General features: G+C 42.6%; 1 protein-coding gene across 2 annotated transcripts; it reads right to left on the bottom strand.

Annotated features, from left to right (window-relative positions):
- Positions 1–505: 505 nt before the first annotated feature.
- Positions 506–20,183, bottom strand: SLC25A33 (solute carrier family 25 member 33). Of its 2 annotated transcripts, none has more exons than XM_040533303.1 (7): positions 20,030–20,183; positions 10,972–11,151; positions 7,164–7,241; positions 5,622–5,722; positions 3,313–3,379; positions 1,687–1,970; positions 506–1,057 (listed from the first exon to the last, which is right to left on the bottom strand). In XM_040533303.1, the coding sequence occupies exons 1-7, from the start codon at positions 20,077–20,079 to the stop codon at positions 855–857; spliced, it is 963 nt and encodes a 320-aa protein (XP_040389237.1). In that variant the 5' UTR covers positions 20,080–20,183; the 3' UTR covers positions 506–854. The 2 variants fall into 2 exon arrangements, with proteins under 2 accessions (XP_040389237.1, XP_040389238.1); XM_040533304.1 differs by lacking the exon at positions 20,030–20,183 and adding an exon at positions 15,978–15,997.
- Positions 20,184–22,339: the final 2,156 nt, after the last annotated feature.

Raw genomic sequence — 22,339 nt, 5'->3', positions numbered from 1 at the left:
GACCTATCTTCTCTTCCACTCTCCAGACCCCTAGCATTGAAGTATAAGGAAAATTCAACACAAAAAAGCCTCACAGTAGCAAAAGGCTTACATCAGGATACACGACTAAGTTAGTGCATCTCATGGAATCCCTGCAGGTCAGCCAGCCCGCAAACACTGGCTGTCCTTAAGCTCTCAGTCCTTCACAAAAGCAAGGTCTAAAAGCAGTCAGTCAGGACAGATCAGTTGACACACACTAGCACTCAGGTGCACCCAGTACTGTAAATAATTACATTTTACTAAAGAGCCTCCCACAATCTTATTCCAGCAACACTGCCAGTGTAAGTGGCTTTTCTGAGATGCTGGTGTGACACTTGAACACCCCAGAATGTTCACACAGCAACAAATGATGCACCATGAATAAAACAGAAGACCTCTCAAAGTTATTTGGGCACTAGGTTATTTTAGTACTAAAATGTGACATGACATTAGTGGTAGGAAGACCAACTTTCAAACCAGTTCTTCAGTTTTAATACAGTTTTAATGAACATCAGTCCAAGAGATCACTTGATGGTACGAGGTACATTCCTTGACCACAATGGCTGTGCTTAAGGAAAAGGACAAACATAAATTAAATAGTGTACTTTAATTTAGTAGCTGTTTAATTATCATTAAGTTAAAAAAAAAGTTATAATTAACTATTAACGTTAATGACTCAAGACCTTTCAGAAAACATGAATCCAAAAGGAAAATATCCAGCAGGTGATCACAGACTCGTAGCTCTTCCACCAGCACTGCCACCTGCAGCAGTCATAAAAGACTATTTGTTCAATGAAGAAATTGGTCTACAGTCTGTAACAGTAGTCTTGGCTCTGCTACTTTGCACGGTCTTCTAACAGATACACAATTAACTCATAGGTCGACAACACAATGGCTGTGTTTGGTATCTGTCGGATGAGCTGGGCAAAGAGTCCTCTATAGAAGGCAAGATAGCCTTCCTCACGTGCTACCAGACGTGCTGTCTGAATGAAAGTCTTGTATTTAGTGCCTTCTTCTCGCAGCCGTGTCCGTATGACCTCTGTAGAAAAGAGGAAGAGAGCCCAAAGTTAATGAGACTTAAACCTTTCCATTAAGAAACATGCCAAGACCAAGAAAGAATATGCAAGGCCCATGGGCATTAAAACCTTCCTGCATCCATCGCCTCCTAGCCAGTACTTCCAGACATGGAATCCTGTATGCATTGCCCTTCAGGTAAGAAGGAAAGTTAAAGATGACTTCCCCTCCATGTGGAATATATGGGTTAGGTGCTTATTCAAGCTGCTACAGATCTAAAGGTTTTATTGATGCCCACCCACATAGCCAATATTGCTCTTTGTATATAACCATGACAACATTCACATTTGTCCAAAAATACCTCTGTTCACCCCACAAGCATTTCCCACACTTGGTTTGCATGCATGCATCCTTTTCCTGAGTTCTTATTGCCTCATGTGTGAATTAAAATAACCAGACGACCAGAAAACCACGTAGCTAACTAGGAATAATGGGGCCAGAACTGGAAATGCCAATGCATATACACATGCTGCAGTAACATGCATTTGGCCATTCAAACAGCCAAGAATTTTTACAACCCTAAAACCCAACATTTGCCTTGGATTAGAGGCGACAGCTGTTCTTCTGCAGTCATAAATGGAAAAGTTAACATACCATGTGGATAAGCAATACAAGAGGCACAGCCCTTGGAAACAGCAGCAGCAAACATCAGTCCAAAGAAGTCTGTGGAGTTCCTTTCGGTCCCATTAGTAGAAGAAGGGGGCAGCTGGACTTCCTTTAAGTGCTTTTTTAAACTTTCATAAATAGCAAAGCAGATTATGGTCTCAGAAATCCCAGCATAGGACGCAGTCAGGCCTCTATAAAAGCCACGGATACCTTCTGTCTGGTAAACGTATCTAGCACACTGCAATGCATTCATCGGTTTTGAACCCCTGACTCTAAAAAACAAACAAAATAGAGAATATAATGAGCCTAGAATGATAAATAAGATTAAACAAAAACCCCACATCCTCATGGTTTTCAGTAGTTCCCCTAACTATAGAAATGGTTCTCTACTAAGTTCTACCACAAAAATTCTTCTAGGAAAGCTGCAGAGAGCAGGATTATCATGCTAGGAGTGCACACTTGGCTTTGCTAATTGACTAATACAGACTTGTAATAATTCCTGCAGCTCCAGTCCTATCCACTCCGTGACAGTTCACGCCAATGCTTTAAAACACAACAAACATTGAGAACACACTGCTTTGTATTAAGGTAGTAAATCCATTTAAAGCCATCTTCAGCAGGCCAAAAGACAGAGGTCTCCCACATGAGAAACGATCTTTCATTTTAAAGAGGCAGCATTCAGTTCAAAGGTGCCACCCTGTGAAGCGCTAGAATTAAGGCTTATAAATTATTTATAAGTTGTGCTGTGCTAAAGGATCTTTCTTATCTCACCTAACCCATCCTTGCAGGAAAGAATTTCCATTCTAAGGAGTCATAAGTACAGTCCCTCATTGCTTCAATATCCACCAGTGACTATGAATTGCTCAGCTAAAAGATATCACTGTCAAATTCCCTCTCTGCCCTCAGGAGGTACACTTAACAGTAATACAATGCTGAAGGAAGCAAGAGAACATTAAACCACTGCAACAGATTCTTACTGTCTCTAGAATGTTTTATGAAACTAAACTAATCCTGCTTCATTAAACTTTAAAAACCATCACCCTTTCTGCTTACAGCTACCTAGCTGTGTACCAGTAGCCTTGGTTTGTTGCAGTAACACACACATCTGCATGATCTGGGGCTGGCACAAGTGATGCTGCCAAGTGGGACACAGACTGCAACCTCGTGTTTGGCTTCCCACACAGGCTCCTCTGACCTTTCCATGGCCTCCATTATTTCTGTTTCAAAGCACTTCAGTCCTTGATGTATTTAGCCTCAACATCAACCCCTGAGGTACAGAAGACTTTGTAAGCAGGGTCTGAGGGCAAGTTAATGCTATGCCCAAATTTACTCGATGTTTACAGTGGAACCAAAACCTGAATCGAACTCAGCACTGGAGGCAACTTTCACATCCCTCTCAGTAGTTACTGTATATCAAAATTAAAGTACAACACTCAAAACCTTAACCTTCAGCCTGATCAGGCAAAAGGATGGCAGCTTGAAAGGTGGGAGTCAGGGGAAAGAAAGATCAAGATCTATCAAAATCTGAAGGGCCATCAATAAAAGCATCTTAAGTTTCTCAGTTTTCCAGAGGCTGCCTTAGCAATCTAGCAGTATCCCATCTCTGTCACTTACTTCCGTTCCAGTTGCATTCTGGTTTTCACCATCCATACAGGATTCATCAGGGAATTTGTGACAAAGGCTGAAAACGAAGAAAAACAAAGTATAGATGAATCCGGGCCAGTGTACTGCCATTGTTCATGCAAATATGAACCACATACATTGCACAGTGACACAGTTCTAGTGTCACAGCTCCAGAGGTTTCAAAAGACATGCAGGTGTGTGGCTTACAACCTGGCTCTTGCTAGAGAACTATCTATGTTCAACTTCTGAAGGTATCATCCAATGGCCTTGGAATTTCATATGGGCTCCTTCCTTTTTATACCTGTTCTATCTAATATGTACTTCACATTCCTAAAGACTGTTGTAGGCAAGAGAGCTTACCAACTGGGTTTTGAAAAATAGATAAAAGGAGAACCTGTGGGGAACACACATGCATATTAGTCTTTTGCTTTCCCCAAGGCTCTAGGTGGTGCCATTGAGCCATCTCATTAACAAAATCCACCCATAATTATGGGGTTTGTTTGGGAAAGATGTTTAATGATCCCTCTGGTGACCGATGCTTGAACTAGTGGGGCTCCTCCGCTCCACTATTCCTCTGTTTGTCATATTTTTCTGATGACAACAAAATATTTTCCCATCCTGCAAGGAAAAATACAACAAACCAAAACAATTTGGCTAAAACAATATCAAAGGTTTGCCGATGTCTGTTAACTTTTTTTTTTTTAACTGTTTAGAAGCATTACTATAGCATTTCAGTTAGAAAAACATTTATCCCCACTTACTAAAGAAAAGTCTAGAAACATTTTAAAGCGTTGAACAGTAACACAGTTTCTCTGCAAATACATTAAGTCAGGAGCTAGCAAACTCCTGGGATCAAACTCCGTGAAGTCTGCCTTTGGCTTCCTCCAAAAGCTGATTGTAGAACATTTCCAGTAACACTGAAAGGGTCCCCATCCTTCAGAGACAAGGATCAGATTATGCCGCTATTCACTGTTCTGTAGCTGCAATACTTGGTGCATGGTTTCAAGAAGCTCTTATTGAAAAAATCTTTAATTAAAAAGACAGTCAAGCATGTGTCTACATCAGTCTCATCCGCTTCAGTGATTTCTTAAAACCTCCCTCAACACTGAATGTGGACAAAGCATAGAAGTTCACAGACAGGAGAAATATATAACACCGCTCTGACTCATTCACAAGGGTGCTATGAAACCTATGGAAAGCGCTGTGCCAGCTGAGCATCGCTGTATTATCTCTTGGTATATTGGCACAAAAATCTGTGAAGGCCGAAGCAAAAGGATTTCCAGCTCCACCAGTATGCTTTTAAAGTGCCTTATTACTTCAGGCAGCATTCAATTTCTGAGCCGTACTGGATGTAAGCGCCACAGGCTTGCACAGGTTACAAAGCAGACGACTGCCAGTTGACCGATACGTACAAACCATACATATAGATCCATCTATCTATTTATTAGGCTCTTTTGTGAAGTCTTACATGCCTCTTCTCTACCTCCTCACATATGTAAGGATGACTTTTTGAAAAGGTGCTAAGGCTTCCTACAACTACATTAAATAACAAACACACGCAATACCTTTGTTACAAACTCTTTAGATTGCACCAATACATGGTTGTTAGAACCAGATGCTAGAGAAGAGCATATTTACCTTTTCAGTAAGATTGTGAAACACCAATTTAAGTTCTTCAGAGAGTGTGTTCCTTAACAGTCTCCATAGCAAGCTTGCCAAGTACTCGTCTGTTTGTTTCTCAGAGAACGGGATGTTTCCAGCCTCACAGATTTTATTTTTAAATAGTCTCTGAACTTTGGCTCATTAGGAGTGCCTTTTACATACCTCTGTTTCATGAACTCGGTCACGTCTCCTGATCTCGCCCTTTTATGGAGATCAGTGCTGGATGTATTTCCTAGAAAGTATATCCTTCTACACCTAGTAATAGATTCTAATATTTTCTGGCATATACAAGCACAAACTGCATGTATGTTTCAGAATGAGCCATATACTGCCTCTGAATTCATTCACATATCAATCACAATTATCCACAGCCCTCAGTCCAGACCGGTCTATTTGCCCAGGTCGTGTACAGACTGAAAGTCCAGTCCCTGCCTTATGATTCTTTCCATTCACTTTCTAATTACCGAGAGGGACAGAACACATCTTGAAGCAATAACAGCTTGCAATACATACTTTAAAGAATTAAAGTGCATCTCAGAGCCACGCAGATGCCAATGCAGACATTCCTGCTACTGCTGAGGGGCTGGACACTTGGGTCTTGCTGCAGACCATACGGAAGATGAATTACAAACACTTACCTGCAGAACCTGCAGAACAGATGTGCACAATATTGCTGTTGGGTACGAAAATGCCATTAAATTGCTCTTTGGCTTTGGAGTAGCATGCAAAATAGACAGCTCTGTGGGGAACAAAAAACAGGAGAAGAAAATCTATGTGATACTCATGACATCAAGTTAGACACGTTGCTATTTTACCCCCTCTAGAAAAAACAAGACTCTTTCTCCAAAGGGGCCTCCATACGACTGCTTCCATCTGCAAGCATGAAGACATTTTTTCTCCTTGCAACACAATGCCACTATCTGACTTGACAGCCACAAAGTAGAAATATTTCCCTTTCATACCAAGTCTGAGATGGGAGGCAACATGGTCTTGCAGATAAAGCAAGTTGGATTGGATCCTAACATCAGCTCTGGCATTAAATACCCTTTGCAACCTTGGGAAAGTCACATCCCCACTCTGAGCCTACGCCTTCCCTAAACTTGGTCAGAGCTACAGCCGCCTCAGCAGCACTTCATACTTTAAACACTTAACCCTGGACTGAAATGAAAAACAGTTTTACCCACCTGAAATCCCTACATAATGCATGCAAGAAGTAAAAACTCACAGCAAGATCTGCAACAGTCAGTGCTTTGATATTAGCTAGGCACAAGATCTTCAGCTCTGCCAAGCATGGGACAGTCATAGGTATGTGTGGAAACCAAACATTAGGTGCCTGCAAGGCTTCCAAATACAGCCACTATAGGTAGTTTTGTTGTTACTGTTTAGAAAAGAGTGGGGGGACCTTTGGGGTTATGTGGCAGCTTTGCAAGTCCATCCCCCTGACCCTCAGCTGCAGTTTTTCATTTGAGAAGAATTTAGGCAGTCAAGGACCAGACAGGTATTCCTGTTTCACCTTGCATCTAGCTCCTACTCAGTGTCTGGGAAACACATATATTCACAGGGAAGGGGTAGGCCTTATTAGAAAAATTAAAATATTAACCCTGCAGATATTTCTACAGTACCTTCCCCTGTTTTCTAAAGTATAAAGTCATTGCAAAAGCCACTTAAGTGACTTATTTAAACTATATCTTAATTTAAATTCTCCTTTAGTACTAGGCTAAAATATCCCCTGCCCCCCACTTTTTGTTTTTGAGGATGGCATCATAAACTAAGTTCCACTGATAACAGAAAGCACAGATCAAAAGAAGCAGCTAAGATACACACACACAAGTTTACAGAAGCCAGTAAAATACGAGAAACCTGTCAGATCCAGGTTTCATTTTTAGAAAGACAGGTACTGACTTTCATACCATTTCATCACTTTTTAGAAGAGGATATGAATACTGATGAGAAGCAAGTTCTGAATACATTTAGTGATTGATACATGTAACTGAAAGTGTCATCCAAGTATAAAGCAAATTTTAAAAATTATTTGTTGGCATATGCACGTCTGATACTCTTAAAAAATCTCAGCTTACGGATGGGATAATTTTCTGACCTACTCTTCTCAATCACAAACGGACTACAACATTCGGGTCGGTGCCTTAAACGTGTCTTTTAGCAATAGTTTAACTATTTACCTTGATGGTGCAACTCCAACCAAGTTTGGACCCAGACCTCGGAAGAGCGACCTTGGTCCTTCTTTTTCCAGAATTGACCTTAAAATAAAAACAAACAGAGGAAAAAAACGGGTAGTATTTGGGTTAAAAGTTATATTTCTTGTTCTGGCAGGTGGTCAAAAGAACTGTGCTAAAGAAATAAGTATTAGTTGTGAACCTGTTAGCTCTCAAGCTACACAACAGACTTGAAAATTAGCAGAATTATAGGCTCCTGGATAAAAGCCACTGTGCTGTAAAACTTCAGTGTGCTACAGGCCAATGTGTGTTGTATGACAGAAGGTTATAATTTCCATTCTTTGAAAGCTGTCAGGAACTAAATTAAATAGTTTCATGGAGAATCCAATGCTAGTTGACTCTGATGAACACAGAATATTTTTGGCCTTTTCTGTATCTAAGCAATTTAAGTAGTTCAGGAGTTTGTTGCCTGTACAGAGACATGGGAAAAAAAAAAGAAAAAAGAAAAGAAAAAGAAGCCCTCTTCCCTTTCACAATTAGCTAGTCGTGATTTTTCTCCCCCAGAGTGAAAGCTGAATGCAGCACCATATTACAAGCTATGTCTCCCCAGGCAGTTCAGGGTAACTGTTCTGGTTTTGAAGGCATTCTAAAGAGTTCACAGCATCCTTCCAAAGGAAACACCAAGCATACTCCTGTGCATCACTGCCACACTCATGACCCGATCTAAAGCAGGAAAACAACCAAATGATGTTTTCCTGCAATTCTGCAGTTGCTCCAGTCCAGGTTTCCAAAGCCATTTTCACCCATTTCCCCACACATCTCAGAAGGCATGTTCAAACTGGGCAGCTTCCCCAGCAGCTGTCAAGTTCTGTACAATACCTTGCTCAGGTGCCTCATTAAAAAAAGAACTAACCTTCCACAAATCTTTGCGCTATTAACAGGAGACACATTCACAAGGAACACTCTGACAGCCAAACACTAGGAAACAGCCAAGTGTTCACCAGTGACAGCCAGGTACGGTCCAGTAACCATCGGGATGTCAGTGCACAATCTGCTAGACGGCAGCTCTCCACTTGAACTAAAGGCTCATCATGTGAAAACCATGCAATAAAATCCAGATAACACCAGGATCCAGGGGTAGTTCACGTGCACCTGTTTGAAATGCCCATTTTTCAGAGTTTGCTTTCTAGGTCATTAGCACTGTTGGGAACATTCCCCACAGTGTCCAAAAACAAGCTCATTAGACAGAAGAAGATACAGGAGCTTCTGAAATGCTTTTTCTGCAGCGGAGTTGAACTTTCTGTGTAAACTCCAGGGCTGAGCATCTCCAAGGAGACAGATCCACCAACTACTTGTTCTTTGTCACTTAACAGTCACGACTGCAGCTTCCAGCTGGGGTGACTCATCAGAATCTTAAATGGATTAGACAAAAACAGCCTGTCCTTCTGGAGTGCTTTCTATTCAGCAGCAGGCTTAACTTGCCCTCCTGAGTACCTACTTTCCTTCTATTTACAGCAGTTAAGGGGCCTTCATACTCAACACCTTTAACTCACAGACAGATTTTATATGTACGGCTCTAAGGGGCTGCTTCTTTAGCCAGATGGTTTTCCTAAAACAGAAAATTCAGTTCACATCCAATTTGGTCATGCACACATGACCAGGATTGAGAAAGGGATGGAAGAGTAAAAGAGATCTAACTTCCTCCTCTTTCTTCATGCACTTGTGTTTTATCACAAAGATCACAATCAATAGCATTATCTGTACTTCATGGATACTGCCACCAAGGGAATGACAGAGCATGATTATTTTGCTCTCACTTCTTAATCCTCTGGGGTAAACAGGTGAAAGGCTTGGTGATACATGCAGCTGAGCAATTCCTGAGGTAAAATGAACTCAGGATCATAGTCACCAAATTTAACGAGCTTAATAAACATATTAAACGGTTGACTCAATTTTAACCCCTTTTTTAACTCCCTAAAAGGAGGATCTCAGAGAAAGATGGGAAGAGGAGATAAATTGAGAGCCTCGTGCCTCTAAGTTACCACTTCCTTGAGTCAGAGCTCTCTCAAGTCCAATGCTGCAAGTCAAAAAAAAAAAGTAGAAAGGGAAAAAAAGAGATGAAAATCGAAGGCAATTGGCACTGCTTTACATTTTCAGTCACGGATTGCTCTAGATTCACCTCTGAATATACAAAGTGTTTGGCACGGGAAAGAAGCACTGTTTACAACACAGAAACTCAAGTCCCAGAATGACTCTAGCCATCTAGTTCTGCAGAGAATTTGAGTGAGCACTGTACTGTTATATAACCGTGCAGCTTCTCCCCAGGCAACCTGCCAAGTGTGTTGGCCTTACATAAATCATTCAACTTGTTTTGCTAGTCAAGTTAGCTATTTTCTTTGGCATTTCTACTACCTGATCTAAGCAGGACCTCCTCTGCATTACCCCGTGGTGTGCCCAGTGATCCAAATGTGGCGTGCCTCAATGCATTTGTGTGAGGTCTGAACCAGAACTTTATTGTGCTTTGATAGGAAATATAATAGTAGAGATTTGTCCTTCAGAGTTGCTGGTAAAATTAGTCAGCAGTTCTAAGCGACACGATTTCACGTTTCATCTTCTTTATGAATACACATCTGAAAAGGGAACAGCTAGAGCATCAGCTGCTGCAATCTGAACCAAGAAAAGTGACTAAATAATACAGGTGTTGACAGGATTGATGCACAATAATAATTAGCTGAAGCAACATACTAACAGCAAACAGAAGAGATCTCATTAAGTCAGATACAGCTGAAGAAAAGAGCTTCCAAACCTCCAAGTACATTTTGGCAAGACTTCTTTAGCAAAAAGTGCCCTTCCCTGACTCCTGTAAGTTTCAGTTACAGATCATCCACACAACAGAGCAGACAAGCACAGCTTAAATATATGGGATCACAGAATTCTGGAGGTCACCTGGTTCAAATGGATGCTAAAAGCAGGGCAGGCTTCAAAGATGGATCAGGGGCTGGCATGAATCACTAAGTGCAGAGAATCAGAAACATCATTACAGCACTGCTCCATTAAGGAGGAGAAAAGGCTACAGGCTCTCACTTCTAAATGAAGTTTCGAAGAGAGTTCGTGACAGGAAAAGGCTGAATTAAAACTTCCCTCCATCAAACAGGTAAATAGCTTGGGCAGCAATAGAAACGAGGATCTCTCACCAGCCACTCAAAGCAAACTGGGAATGGCTCCAGGAAAGAAAGACAAGGAGTACACAACTCAAGTTCAGTCCTTCATTGTACCAGGAACTGGCCCCAGCTAATAAGGATTACCTGTTCCACTGCTCAAAGGAGATAATAAACATGACAATTCCCAATAAAACACAAAGACTACACTCTCTGTTGTTCAAAATAATAATAAATAAGTAAACCTTTCACCCAGAATATTTTCTATGATAGTTCCTGCAAGCTAAACAGTATCAAAAGTTTGTGGCACGTCCTGTGTATTGATCCTTACAACGTAATAACTACCAAAAAGCTTCAATCTGAAGAGCTGACTTAAAAATAACACTTCCAGATACTTACTCAAATCAATTTGCTTTGGAAAGCTTTTGAGTGCTAGAAGCAAATTTCCGTGGAAGTTTAAAGGAATACTCAGGAAACTTATCTGTGTTTTTAAAAGAATAATTTATCTTTTGACTGCTGAATGCAAAAGCCCAGCTGACCTGCATCCTCCCAGTGCAAATCTGAAGCAAATTTTGCATTCCTTGTTTGCACTGAGGAATCGAAACTCAGATCACTGGTGTCAATTATCATCAAAGGACCGCAGGAACAGTACTCACTTGAGAACGCTGAAGAGCCCAGGTGATACAGATGTTGGTCTAACCATTCCTTCACCACTGATGGTCCCCAGCTGGACTTGCGGGTAGTAGACAGCCCGGAAGGCTAGCTTTGAAGATTGGAGCCTAGTCTTTATTACTTCTAAGGGACAAGTAAAGATGGCACCAACTGTTCCTCCGCATCTGTAAAACACAAATTTAAACAGAAGACAGTCAGTAAAACATGGCTGCACAGATACACTGAGTCACAAGAGCACTGAGTATTAGTATAAAAAAATATAAAGACTCGACTTCACTTGCTCCATGCTGTGGACAAATGATTAAGAAGCAGGGCAGTTTTTCCATCAGGGAAAGGGAGACAGTTCCCAAGCCCTGGAGGAGGGGAGAGAAGGTTGAGAAACACTTCTGATGACTAACGATGATCCCATGTAGTGATGAGGTTGGAAGGGTGAAACACAAAGACAATACCCAACCCCAACAAAAATCCATGACTGATCATCTGCTGGTGCCGGAGTCTGCCAGGACTTGGAATTCTGCCTGTAAAAACTTCAGAGGCACCCATGTTTCAGAGGTTGTGCTCCTTACACAGACACAGCCTTGGATGGATTTTTCCTATGGAAAGCAGGAATCTTGCAGATAAAAACAAGCAACTGGGGATTAGGACACTGTAGGCTGAAAACACAGCAATATAATCCTTCACCATTTCAGTACTTATGATCAAAACAGCTGCCTACAGAACTAGCAAAGAGAAAATTATTGTAAATTAGGTCTTTTTAAAACAATTGATATCAACTTCTGGGGAGGGGGGGGTACAGGAAGCTGCAAGGATGAGAGAGAGGGTGGAAAAACACAGTAACAGGGTTGCTGTTCTTTAGGCTACTAAAGATGAACAGAAATCCCAAAGACTGCTAACATAAGCACAGAAATAATATATATACACACAGATGTGTACATGCAAATATTATTATATATAATAACATAATAAAATAAACGTACAATTATATATATATATATATAAAAATATAAAAGAAATATTCCATCCTGCAAAGACCCCTTACATTCGAGGTATCTAACAACCAACCTCATTTGAAAACAAACTCAGCAGGGGGCAGAAAGAATGGAAATTATGGTTTTAATAAGGACATTTAACTTGGTTTGCCCACTTGTGACACTTGCAACTTGTTATCCAGCCCTTATCACTGTCTCACTCCATTTGTTTTTCCTCTTCTAGGGCTTTTTCTCCCTCTTTCTTTAAGGCATGTCTTCTCCCTATAATTGGGTAATACTAGAACTGAAAACCAAGCTTCCAGCCACCAGCAGCCTGCTGTTACAAACTCTCCTAATTCACACTCTGGACATAGAGACCTACTGTAAAAAATCAGTTTCGAGACATAATAGAAACTAATCAAATTGAAACAGCACTGAGAATTTCCAGCACAGAGCTTTTACTTACCCCAGGGCTAACTGCTCTTTACCTTAGAGTTTCAACAAACCACATGTTCTACATGACATTATGCGAGTTCCAAAACCTCTCCTGTTACACCTTTCCCAAAAAGGGAGGCTAAGGTTGCCAGTGCAGATCACGCATCAGCTTGTTGTTACTGAGATCTGGTGATATCTGAATGTTCCAGCACAATGATGGAAAAGCAGCCATGACTTTTATCACTGGTGCAAAAAAGAGCTACAAAGATCTTCTTGAAATCAAACCAGTCCTGGATATCATTGCTGTTCGCTGCCATTGCCATACAGGGGAGCAAAAGCTGGAAGTTCCCAATGTTAGCAAACTGGCTGAATCAAAGAGTTGGCGGTTCACTGCATGAAAACAACACGCTGTGCTTCATGTTCTGCCACAAAAGCCCGAGGAGCAATGCTGGAGCCACCTGTTCCCTTGCTCCAAAAGCCCACGCTCTCATCTTTCTGTAGTCAGCGTGGCTCAGAAAAAGCCTACTGGGCCAACCACACAGAGTGCACAAGACCCTATTTCCATCCATCATCTTGAAAATGACTTGTCAAACCATTTCTCTCTCCACCTCTGTTCCTCTTTTGTTTTTGAACGTCCCTTCTGTCAAACTTCACAGTTCAAAATAATTCTGAGGATGGCTAAAAAGCACTCTAAGTTTTATTAATCTAACAACTTGGGATTTAGGAAGACAACTCAAGAGTTCAGTTTTTTTCCAAGGGCATTTACTACAACTGATCATATTGACAACAAAGAAATATTTTCCTTATTTACACAAGTTTCAAAGTATGTTATTCCTTCAAAAACCTGTGTTTAGACTTTCCTTAGAAAACAGCATGAGTCAATAACTTAATTTTCTTTGATGTTAATGTCAAACTAAGTAGCTTTCCCATGAGAGGGAGAACAAGAAAAAAATCCCATCCTTTGACTTGCACTTATAAAAGCATTACTTGCTAGAGTCACAAGAACTTTGCATGAGTAAGTTTAGGAACAGAGAACTACAAAATGACACAAAGAAAGGTGCTAGCATGTATTTTCTATGCATTAATTATTTCACCAGAAGAATCATTTTTAAATGCCAGGAAAATGGCATTGAAAGACTGGCACAGAAATTCCAGCTGCGGATACATTTAGTTTAGAAATGCTTTATCTGGTGCCACTTACTCTGCTTGCTGAAATAGTGTGTCTTACATCAAAATATAACAGTTCTTTGCCAAACCCTGAAGGCCCTGGATTCTAAATGCCGTGCTTCTCAGATACAAACATCCAACAGAAGAAACTGTTGTCACCAAGCCTGACAATCTCATTTAACAGCAACACTTCAGTGAGTTTTTCCTTTAAGTTCTTGCTTCTTCCTCTTCCCCAATGAAAGGGGAAAACTCGGCTGGAACGAGGGACAATCTATACATTCAGAGTGAAAGACAGTGTAAAGAAGCGATTTGCCTTCATCCCGTTAAATCACTTAAGCTTTGATTGATGAATACAGACACAAAGTTGTTTATGGGATGAGGTACAGAGCAGCTGAAGTGGTGTCACTTGGATCGAGAATGGCAGTGTTCACGGAGACCTTATCAGGTCTCTGATTATTTTGTGTACTGAACCAGGGCTTGGACACGAGCCTTTTGGTCTGTCAATACCACTCTTGAGGACGTGGCTTCAGCTTATCCTTCCCTGTTTTGTTAGATGCGTCTCATGTTGCTCACGTGCTGTAACCTAGATCTCGGGGGAAACAGCAGGGCCAGGAGCAGTTTCTCCTGCAAAACTTTTCCTGTTCCCATAGTTCGGACTTGAAGCGGGAAGTGTTTGGAGGATACCTCTTGCAGATCCACACTGCCACCATTCCTACTACATATATCCCATACAGATGCAAGCATTATAATTAACACCTCAATAATCAACATCCTCAAAAAAAGGCAAATCTGAGGGAGGTCGATGAAAATAATTTGATTTCTTTCATTCTCAGTTCATCTACCAATGCTACCCTACTGTGTTTTCCATCCTTGTTTATTTCACATTTATGAACATTAAAACAATGCTTTCACAGTAACACCTGATAAATTCAGAACACAAATTCCACATCCTGTCTCTGACCCACCAGCTGCTCAGTCTAGAGCGTCATCTTGCCATGCAATTCTTCAGCCTCTCTGGCATGTTCTCTACTTCATCAGCTGTCTTGCCTTTCTGGCCTGTTCCTTGCCTTCCATCCTTTAAGTTTGATAATCCAATACTCACCACAATGAATTAGTATCTGCATCATGAGTTTTAACAGCTCAGAGTTAATGTTGTCAGCGTGACATTTAAGAAAAAAGCATTACCTAACAGAGCAATTCTCAGAATGTCAATAGCGTGCACGCATTACATCCCAAATATAAATACAGCATATAGTTCAAGTCAGGACTTTGATGCATTAGACATCTTGTACAGATGAGCTGATTTTCCTCCACATGGAATTTTTTTTGCATCATATCCTGGTGTTGCTCTATTCCCTGGAAAGGTGGCTGAAAATAACATGCTGTGCATAAAAGAAACACTTTGTACTCCTAGGGTGTTCCAAATGCCTTCATCTGGGAAGAAAGGAAAAACACCCACCAGCCTTCCCCAGCTACATAAACAGCCCTAAACCCTGACAGATTCAACTATGAATATGCAGCGAGGTAAATGTGATTTGGGAGGATCTAAAGCTGCAATTGAGGCAATACCTTCAAGTCTTCATCCTGATTAGGCTGAGGTTTTTAATGATACACCAGCGCGGAACTACAGATCTGGAGATGATGAGCAGTGTTCACTGCACCAGCATCTAGCAAAAAGCTCAGCAATGCCTAAAAAATGCCCTTAGTGGAAGGAAGAAACCTCCTCAGGAACAAAACACCATGGTACACTCTTCTCGAGTCACGTGGCAAGCATTGAATGAGAGGTTCCCAGCTCTGCTCTGCATGCAGCACGGGTACACAGCCCTCTCCAGCGCGTGCCACCCAGCAATTCATCAGCCCTGGCCTGTCGCATACTGCCAGAAAAACAGCGTTTGTCCTTCAGGCTACAGATACCTCCTCTGGCTACAGGATTGCCAGGCATATATTGCCACTGGAGCAGGAGAATGCGATTCTCTGCTTTGTCATGTCCAAACAAAGAAATTAAGGAAAGCACGGTTCATATCCTCAGGCCAAGAGTTAAGTGTTTATGGAGATATATCCTGTGCTATACAATAAGACCTGCAGAAAAAAAATTATTTGCTTCCATAAACAGAAAACATTCTGTTTAAAAACCATGCCAAGAATGTTAATCTCAAAATCCAATTACGACTTCTCTTGCTGCCAGCTTTCTATTTTTACAAAGCCCACCCCCAATATATCACTGACTTGCATACGAAATCAACTCCCAGCGCCCAGTAGCACAATCAATACAGATGATGCCAAGGATCTTAATTAAGAGCAGGGCTTATTTCATCCGTCCTAAATTTAATCACTGAGCAATACTCCTAATATGAATAACCGGACGTCATGCTCGATGTTAAAGATTTGAAAATTAAAAAGCAAGAAAAGAGCATCCAAACCTTCAACAATCCTTCAGTAGAGAAGCACAGACTTCACCAAGGTTGCAAGGAAAGCTGATTGCCTGGTTAGAGGAGTCGTAACTCCTAACTCAGTCTGACAGCACCGGGGAGTACCTCCTCCTCTGGCCACTGCTCTCAACATACGGAGCAGCTAATTTTTGGTGGCCAGGAGTCAACTGAAACACAAGAGGAGAATTAGTGCAAACTGTCTGGCAGCTATACTTAACGGGCCACCTTAAGAACCAGGTTGACAACCACAATTCAGCTCACGCCTCGTGGATTACACTACATACTGCTTCAAACCTCAAAACACAGCCTGAAAATCATCTGGTGCTACTGTCTGGACCCCTCCGATGGATGCAGGACTCTGTCCCAGTGAATTCAGCGGCACAACCAGTGCTTAACACTTCACTGCACTAACACTGCATCTGCTTTCCTGGTTGTTGACAGAGGACTGTGTCTGTGAAGGCAGATCAAGGAGATCTCAAGGTGAGCAGCATATTCACAGCCAGTGCTACGCAAGTTTTCCCCGAGACTGTACTTGCGATAGGAATTTCATTTTGTTTTTCTCAAGCATGCCACATGGTCTAGCATGAAATGCACAGCACAAACAGCAGGGCAGGTTGCATCTTTGATATTTCAGTATTGCATCATCAAGACTGCAAGCAAAACAAGCTCCTGCATTCTCAGAAGCCGTAGGAAAGCCAACTTCAAAGCAATACAGACTGTTCTTCACGCCCCAGTTTTGAGATATTAAACATTCAATGTATTTCCAGCTAACACGGCTGCCATCAGGTGTGAATATTCTTGCAAGCACTTACTGCGTTCCTCAGGCTGGTGCACTGTTAGTCAATTATATAAAGCACACAAAAACCTAAACTAGATAAAGGACTGGAAGAGAGTGAATCTCTTTATGAAGTCTTTATGAAGTCTAGGTCTGTCCTGGACCACACGCAGCACAACAGACGTCCTTTGGGTGAAGGCTGCTTCTGTCCATTTTACACATTGAAACAATATCTCCCAAATGGTTCGTTAGCATTAGTACATCGCGTAACAATCAACATCTGTGGGAGCTGTATATAGCACCGTACCCACAACTCATGTGGTTACTACTCTGAGGAGCAGCTTTACGTTAGTTCTGTTATTTGTACTTTATACTCTGACAAACTGAGGTCAACCCCAACACTTCAAACAAGAATCTCAGTGACCTCATGCATTAAACACCCCTTGGTGCAACTGAGACAATCCACGTATGCATGTGAAGACAGGTGTCAACGTCTTCAAAGCAGCTTCCTATTATTGGTCTTTCCAAAGTATCTTCCAGCTCTTTTCCAGGTGGCTTAAGAAAGCTTTGGGATCTCAGGTTGCTTTCAGAGCAGCAAGCGAGTTACAGACTCAGGCCTCAATATCAAGACAGAAAAAGTCACAAACATGGTTATATTCACAGAGCACAGTTTCCCCAGCTTGAATAAAACTGCTCAAGAAGAGACATCACAGAGTGCTTTTATGAAATCAAGGTAAGAAGTTTGTTCCTAGCTTTTTCACGTATTCTGCCAGTTCTGTGAAAAGCTCTGCAGCCTCTAAATATCACTTGCTAGAATCCCTGTAGTAAACGGAATTATTCCAGCTGGAGACACAACATGGAGTCACCTCTGCTGAAGCCTGAGCCAAGCTTTGTCCCCAAACAAAAACATGCAAGAACTCCACTGACTTCAGCAGGGAAGGAAGAACCCAGACTTGTAAACATGCTTACATCTGTTGTGCAACTTAAGCATCATTCTGTTTGTTGCTTCTGAAATCTTCCCGGCCCTCAGAGACTTTTTCCCATCAACATCCCAAGATCTTTTGGTTTGCTGTTATTAATGTAAGCCTTAAAAGGAAGGAACAGAAATAAGAGGAAGCCAAGAACTGTCTGCCTGCTTTTCTGTGCAGACATAAGGGTGTTGTATTACATCTCCTCAGCATCTGACACACTGCCACATACTCACCTTCGCAGGAAGCTAACGTAGTACCAATAATAAATCTCTAACAAAATTATTTTAAGTGAATGAGCTTCATCTGCAGAAAATATTTTACAACAGAACAAAGCTTAGCATCTTACACAATTCATAAAGCATTCAGAGCTTCCAACACGTTCTGCTGGAGAAGGTAATTTTATCCAAGGACCTGGTTGTGCGGGAACTCCACAGCACAATACAACCCATTTATTAAGGTTTAATAGGATTCTAACAGAAAGTGTAAATGCAAAGGTATTGGAAAGATCAATTACTCAGAGACTATTGCTCGAAGATAAACACAGTAATAATTCTAAAATTCCAAAACTGAATACCTTGCGTGACAGTCTGAAACCGACATTCATTTTCTTGTTCCACCCAGTGAGCCCCAGAATTCTGCATTTCTTACTTGAAAAGCAGAGGTAATAGCATTAGTAGACACATACAGAATACATGAGCTCAGGGCCTTGAACAGGGAACCGCTCTGAAATAAACTCTTTTGGGATGGTGGGTGGGAAGGTAACATATTATACACACATACCCTTATTTGTATAGGGCAAACACTTCAGCATAAGCTGGTGCACAAGAAGAGAAACTAAATTTGCTGTCTCATTTTCCTTTCTGTAACATCACAGCCAGATAAGTGATAGTGCACTTTTCGGTGCCACTTTAAATAAGAAGCTATTTTTCAAAGGCCTGCATACCCTACAAGGCCATCTCTCTCCTCCATGCTATGTTTTCATCACTGCTTTAAAAATGGATCACTCTTATTATAACAGACAGGTCAGGAGGATATTCTCTGTTTTGTTTCCACTCTTTCCTTCCATGCGCCATCAAAAACAGCTTGGACCTAATGGCTTTCTAGATATACTGCAGAAACTGTTTATTAGGATCCTTGGAGAAGATGGAGGGTACACTAAATGACTAAGGAAGATGCTGAACATCCATTGCTAGATTAAAACACCAGTGAGTTTAAAATTCCTCTTTATTTATTGTGCGAGGAGTTATGTGAGGACACCTAGAGTTCTGGAGAGGCATTGTTACTACCCAAACTAGTTGCATGTGTACATCCAGCTCCCATTTCTGACACAGCCTCCAGGCACTGGTCTAATACAAAGAGGAGGAAAAAGAAACAGGGGGAGAGAATGTTTACAACAATACATAATAGTTAAGCCACCAGAAGGGACATGTCTCTCTAAAACTTAGAAAAACTGGTTTTAATATTTATATTAAATGAATTTACTGCTCCATGCACGTCAGAGGAGACTGAAGTTTAGCAACAGAAGAAACAATGGTGTACTATTAAACAGATTAAACCCAACAATAGGTTTCATGGTGGCTTCCTAACTGTTGTCAGCTGGCAGTCACTACAGAGTATCCCACTACTTAGTCTAAATAACTGAAAAAGAAAAAGGGATTTTTCATAAGGACAGAAGTACACGGAACAGCAATTACGAGCTGTATATTAGGTGACTGTTTATTTACTTTACACCATAAAATGATCCTACTGGACTACAATTAAAACTCACGTGGTACATTATTTTACACGGGTTGGTTTTCATTTTCGTTTGTTTGTTTTAAGCCTCACACAACAAAAATAAGCAGTTGACAACTCCTTGAAAGAGCTTGAAGCAGCCCAGCAGGCCACTCACGAGTACCAGGACCTTCTCCTCCCTTTTTTTTTTAATACTTCCTTGTCGGTACAACCACACGGACCAAGAATCACAGAGTCTCGGCTCTGTGGCCATCCCCAGAGCTCATTAACAGAGCTCATTAACGCCCAGCAGACACCCCCATGCCGCACAAAACCACGCTGCGGCCCACCCGCGGCCCCCAGCTCCCACCCCCCGCAGCGGGGCCAGCCGTGAGGGCAGCACCAGCCCAAATTACGGCTTTTTGTTAATTAACCGCCGGCCGGGCGGCCGCGCGCCCTCAGGCGGCCCCGCTCCGGCCCCCCCTAACGGCTGCCGCCTCCCTCAGGGGGCCGTCAGCGCCCATGGGCCCTTCCCCGCCCGGCATGGCCCCGGCGGGAGCAGCCGCCCGGTGCCCTGCACTCACCCCCCGGCGAAGAGGTGCAGCAGGGTGTTCTCCTGAGGGGCGCCAGCCATGCCGCTGGCGGTCCCGGTGCCGGTGCCGCCGCCTCAGGATCCGGCTGGGCGGGCGCTGAGCAACGGAGGCCGGGCCGCGGCACGCATGAGATGGCGGCGGGCGGCGCCTCACGACGGCAGTCCCGGCCCGCCCCGGCCCGCCTCGCGGCTCAGGCCGGCCTCCCAAGTGCCTAAGGTTTCCCCGGTGCCCAAGGATTCCCGAAATGTTACAGATCCACAGAATCACGGAACGGTTGAGGTTGGAAGGGACCTCTGGAGATCATCCAGTCCAACCCCCTGCTGAGCAGGGTCACCCAGAGCACGCAGGATGGCATCCAGGCGGGTTCTGGGTATCTCCAGAGAAGGAGACTCCACAATCTCTCTAGGCAACTGTTCCAGGGCTCTGTCACCCTCACAATAAAGAAGTGCCCCCTCATATTGAGCTGGAACACCCTGTGTTTCAGTTTGTGTCCATTGCCTCTTGTCCTGTTGCCAGGCTCCACTGAGAAGAGTCTGTCCCCATCCTCTTGACACGCTCCCTTAAATTATTTATACACATTGCTAAGATCCCCTCTCAGCCTTCTCTTCTCCAAGCTAAACAGGCTCAGCTCTCTCAGCCTGTCCTTGTACAACAGGTGCTCCAGCCCTCTAATCCTCTTATTAGCCTTCTGCTGGACTCACTCCAGGAGCTCCATGTCCCTCTTGGACTGGGGAGCCCAGAACTGGCCACAAAACTCCAGGTGTGGCCTCACCAGGGCTGAGTAGAGGGGGAAGCTCTTTTGGTTTTGTGTTAATATCAGGAACTGAGGAAACACCCCAGTTATTTCAGTAGACACACAAAAAATAAAAGCTCTGTTAGCGTATTCAAAACCTGCAGCTTTCCTCCAGACCTTCGAATGGCCTGGAGGAAAGCTCAGATGCTTGCAGTGCTGGGCAAGTGATCCGCTGGGTGTTTCTGAGAGGTGGCTCGACACTGAGCTTTAGCAGGCTTTATATTTAAGGGGCACATGACATCAAGCTTTTAAAATTTGCACTCCCCTAAAGTCAGTGGAAGACCTTTGGCCCAGTGCAATGATTTACACTCATCTGTAGGATAGATGCCATCAATTTATATGCTGTGGATTAATTTCACAGCCAGGACTTTTAGGAATGTCTGGCTTTTTACATTAAAGCTAAAATCCTGGGGAAAAGATTAACATGTACAAAAAGACCCTTGGTCTGCACATTTTCCATATACACAAGTTTTCTATTATCATGACAACGGGCTTGAACGAACAGCCTCCTAGTTTGAATTCAGATCCAGACATGAACCTCATGCCTCCCGTATGGCACAGGCCAAAATTCCCAGTCCTCAAACTGTTGGAAGCTGTGGTTTGAAGGCTGGGTGTGCACACTCCCAGAGCTTAGGCTTCAGCCTACTTGGAGGAAAACATGGCTTAAGGGTTAAAACCAAGAAGTGAAGCAGTACCTGGGTCCACACTGGGGGCAGTGCTGTTGGTGTGGGCCTTCTTGGATCCTCAGTCTTGAAAGAACTGTCCTAGACCTTTCTGGTTTTGAGGTGCTGATGATGAACCCCAAGGCGCTATAAAGAACGTTTACCTTTAAGAGATCTTGTGTGGTGGCTGGAGGGTAATGATTTACTGAAGCAGAATCAGTCTAGCAGACAGGGATGATGGGATCCCTAGTCTACAGCATTTGTTGAGACTAAGGAATGGATACAGCATTAAGTGCAAATAGGATCTGAGGCAATGTTACAGCTCTGGCCACCTGGTTCCCATGCAAGCCAGAATCCCAAGGATCCCAAAGGATCCCAAGCTGTCATCAAGATTCTGTAAAGTTACTCTTTGTAATGATGTAGAATTTACACCAGAGATCCACACAGTGACATGGATTTGGCAGCTGTTAATATAGAGAGGAAGCTGGTCCTGTGAAATGGAATAATGGGATGGTAACTGAAGAGCTTTCTCTCAAGTGTAATCCCAACAGATCATGAAAATTAATCAAAGAATAGAAAGATCTGGAGAGTAGATGACTCAGAAGAGAGCTGGTACCCTTTGCAGGGTTATTGGAAGTCAGATGACTCTTTTAACACCTCTCTTTTGTTTGCTGGTGGTAGTGATTCAGCCACCATGTGATATTTGGAGGCCCACCTTGTTTGTAGTGTCTCTTCCCAGCCAATAAAACCACTGACCTTATCACAATGACAAAAGCATCCGGGTAGGTATATGGATTGAGAAAGCACACCTAGGCACCTGATAACATCAACATGACCAGAACTGGC

Source organism: Cygnus olor, chromosome 21, assembly GCF_009769625.2.
Source record: "Cygnus olor isolate bCygOlo1 chromosome 21, bCygOlo1.pri.v2, whole genome shotgun sequence".
NCBI classification, from domain to species: domain Eukaryota; kingdom Metazoa; phylum Chordata; class Aves; order Anseriformes; family Anatidae; genus Cygnus; species Cygnus olor.
The sequence above is the reverse complement of the archived record's forward strand: the minus strand, read 5'-3'. Positions and strand labels throughout refer to the sequence as shown.

Coding starts and splice junctions, on each gene's coding strand:
- SLC25A33 (XM_040533303.1), bottom strand. CDS start 20,079: ATGGCTGGCGCCCCTCAGGAGAACACCCTGCTGCACCTCTTCGCCGGG. Junction 3,380..5,621: donor CTGTTCTGCAGGTTCTGCAG/GTAAGTGTTTGT, acceptor CTTCGTTTTCAG/CCTTTGTCACAAATTCCCTG. Junction 1,058..1,686: donor TTGTATTGCTTATCCACATG/GTATGTTAACTT, acceptor TCTTTTCTACAG/AGGTCATACGGACACGGCTG.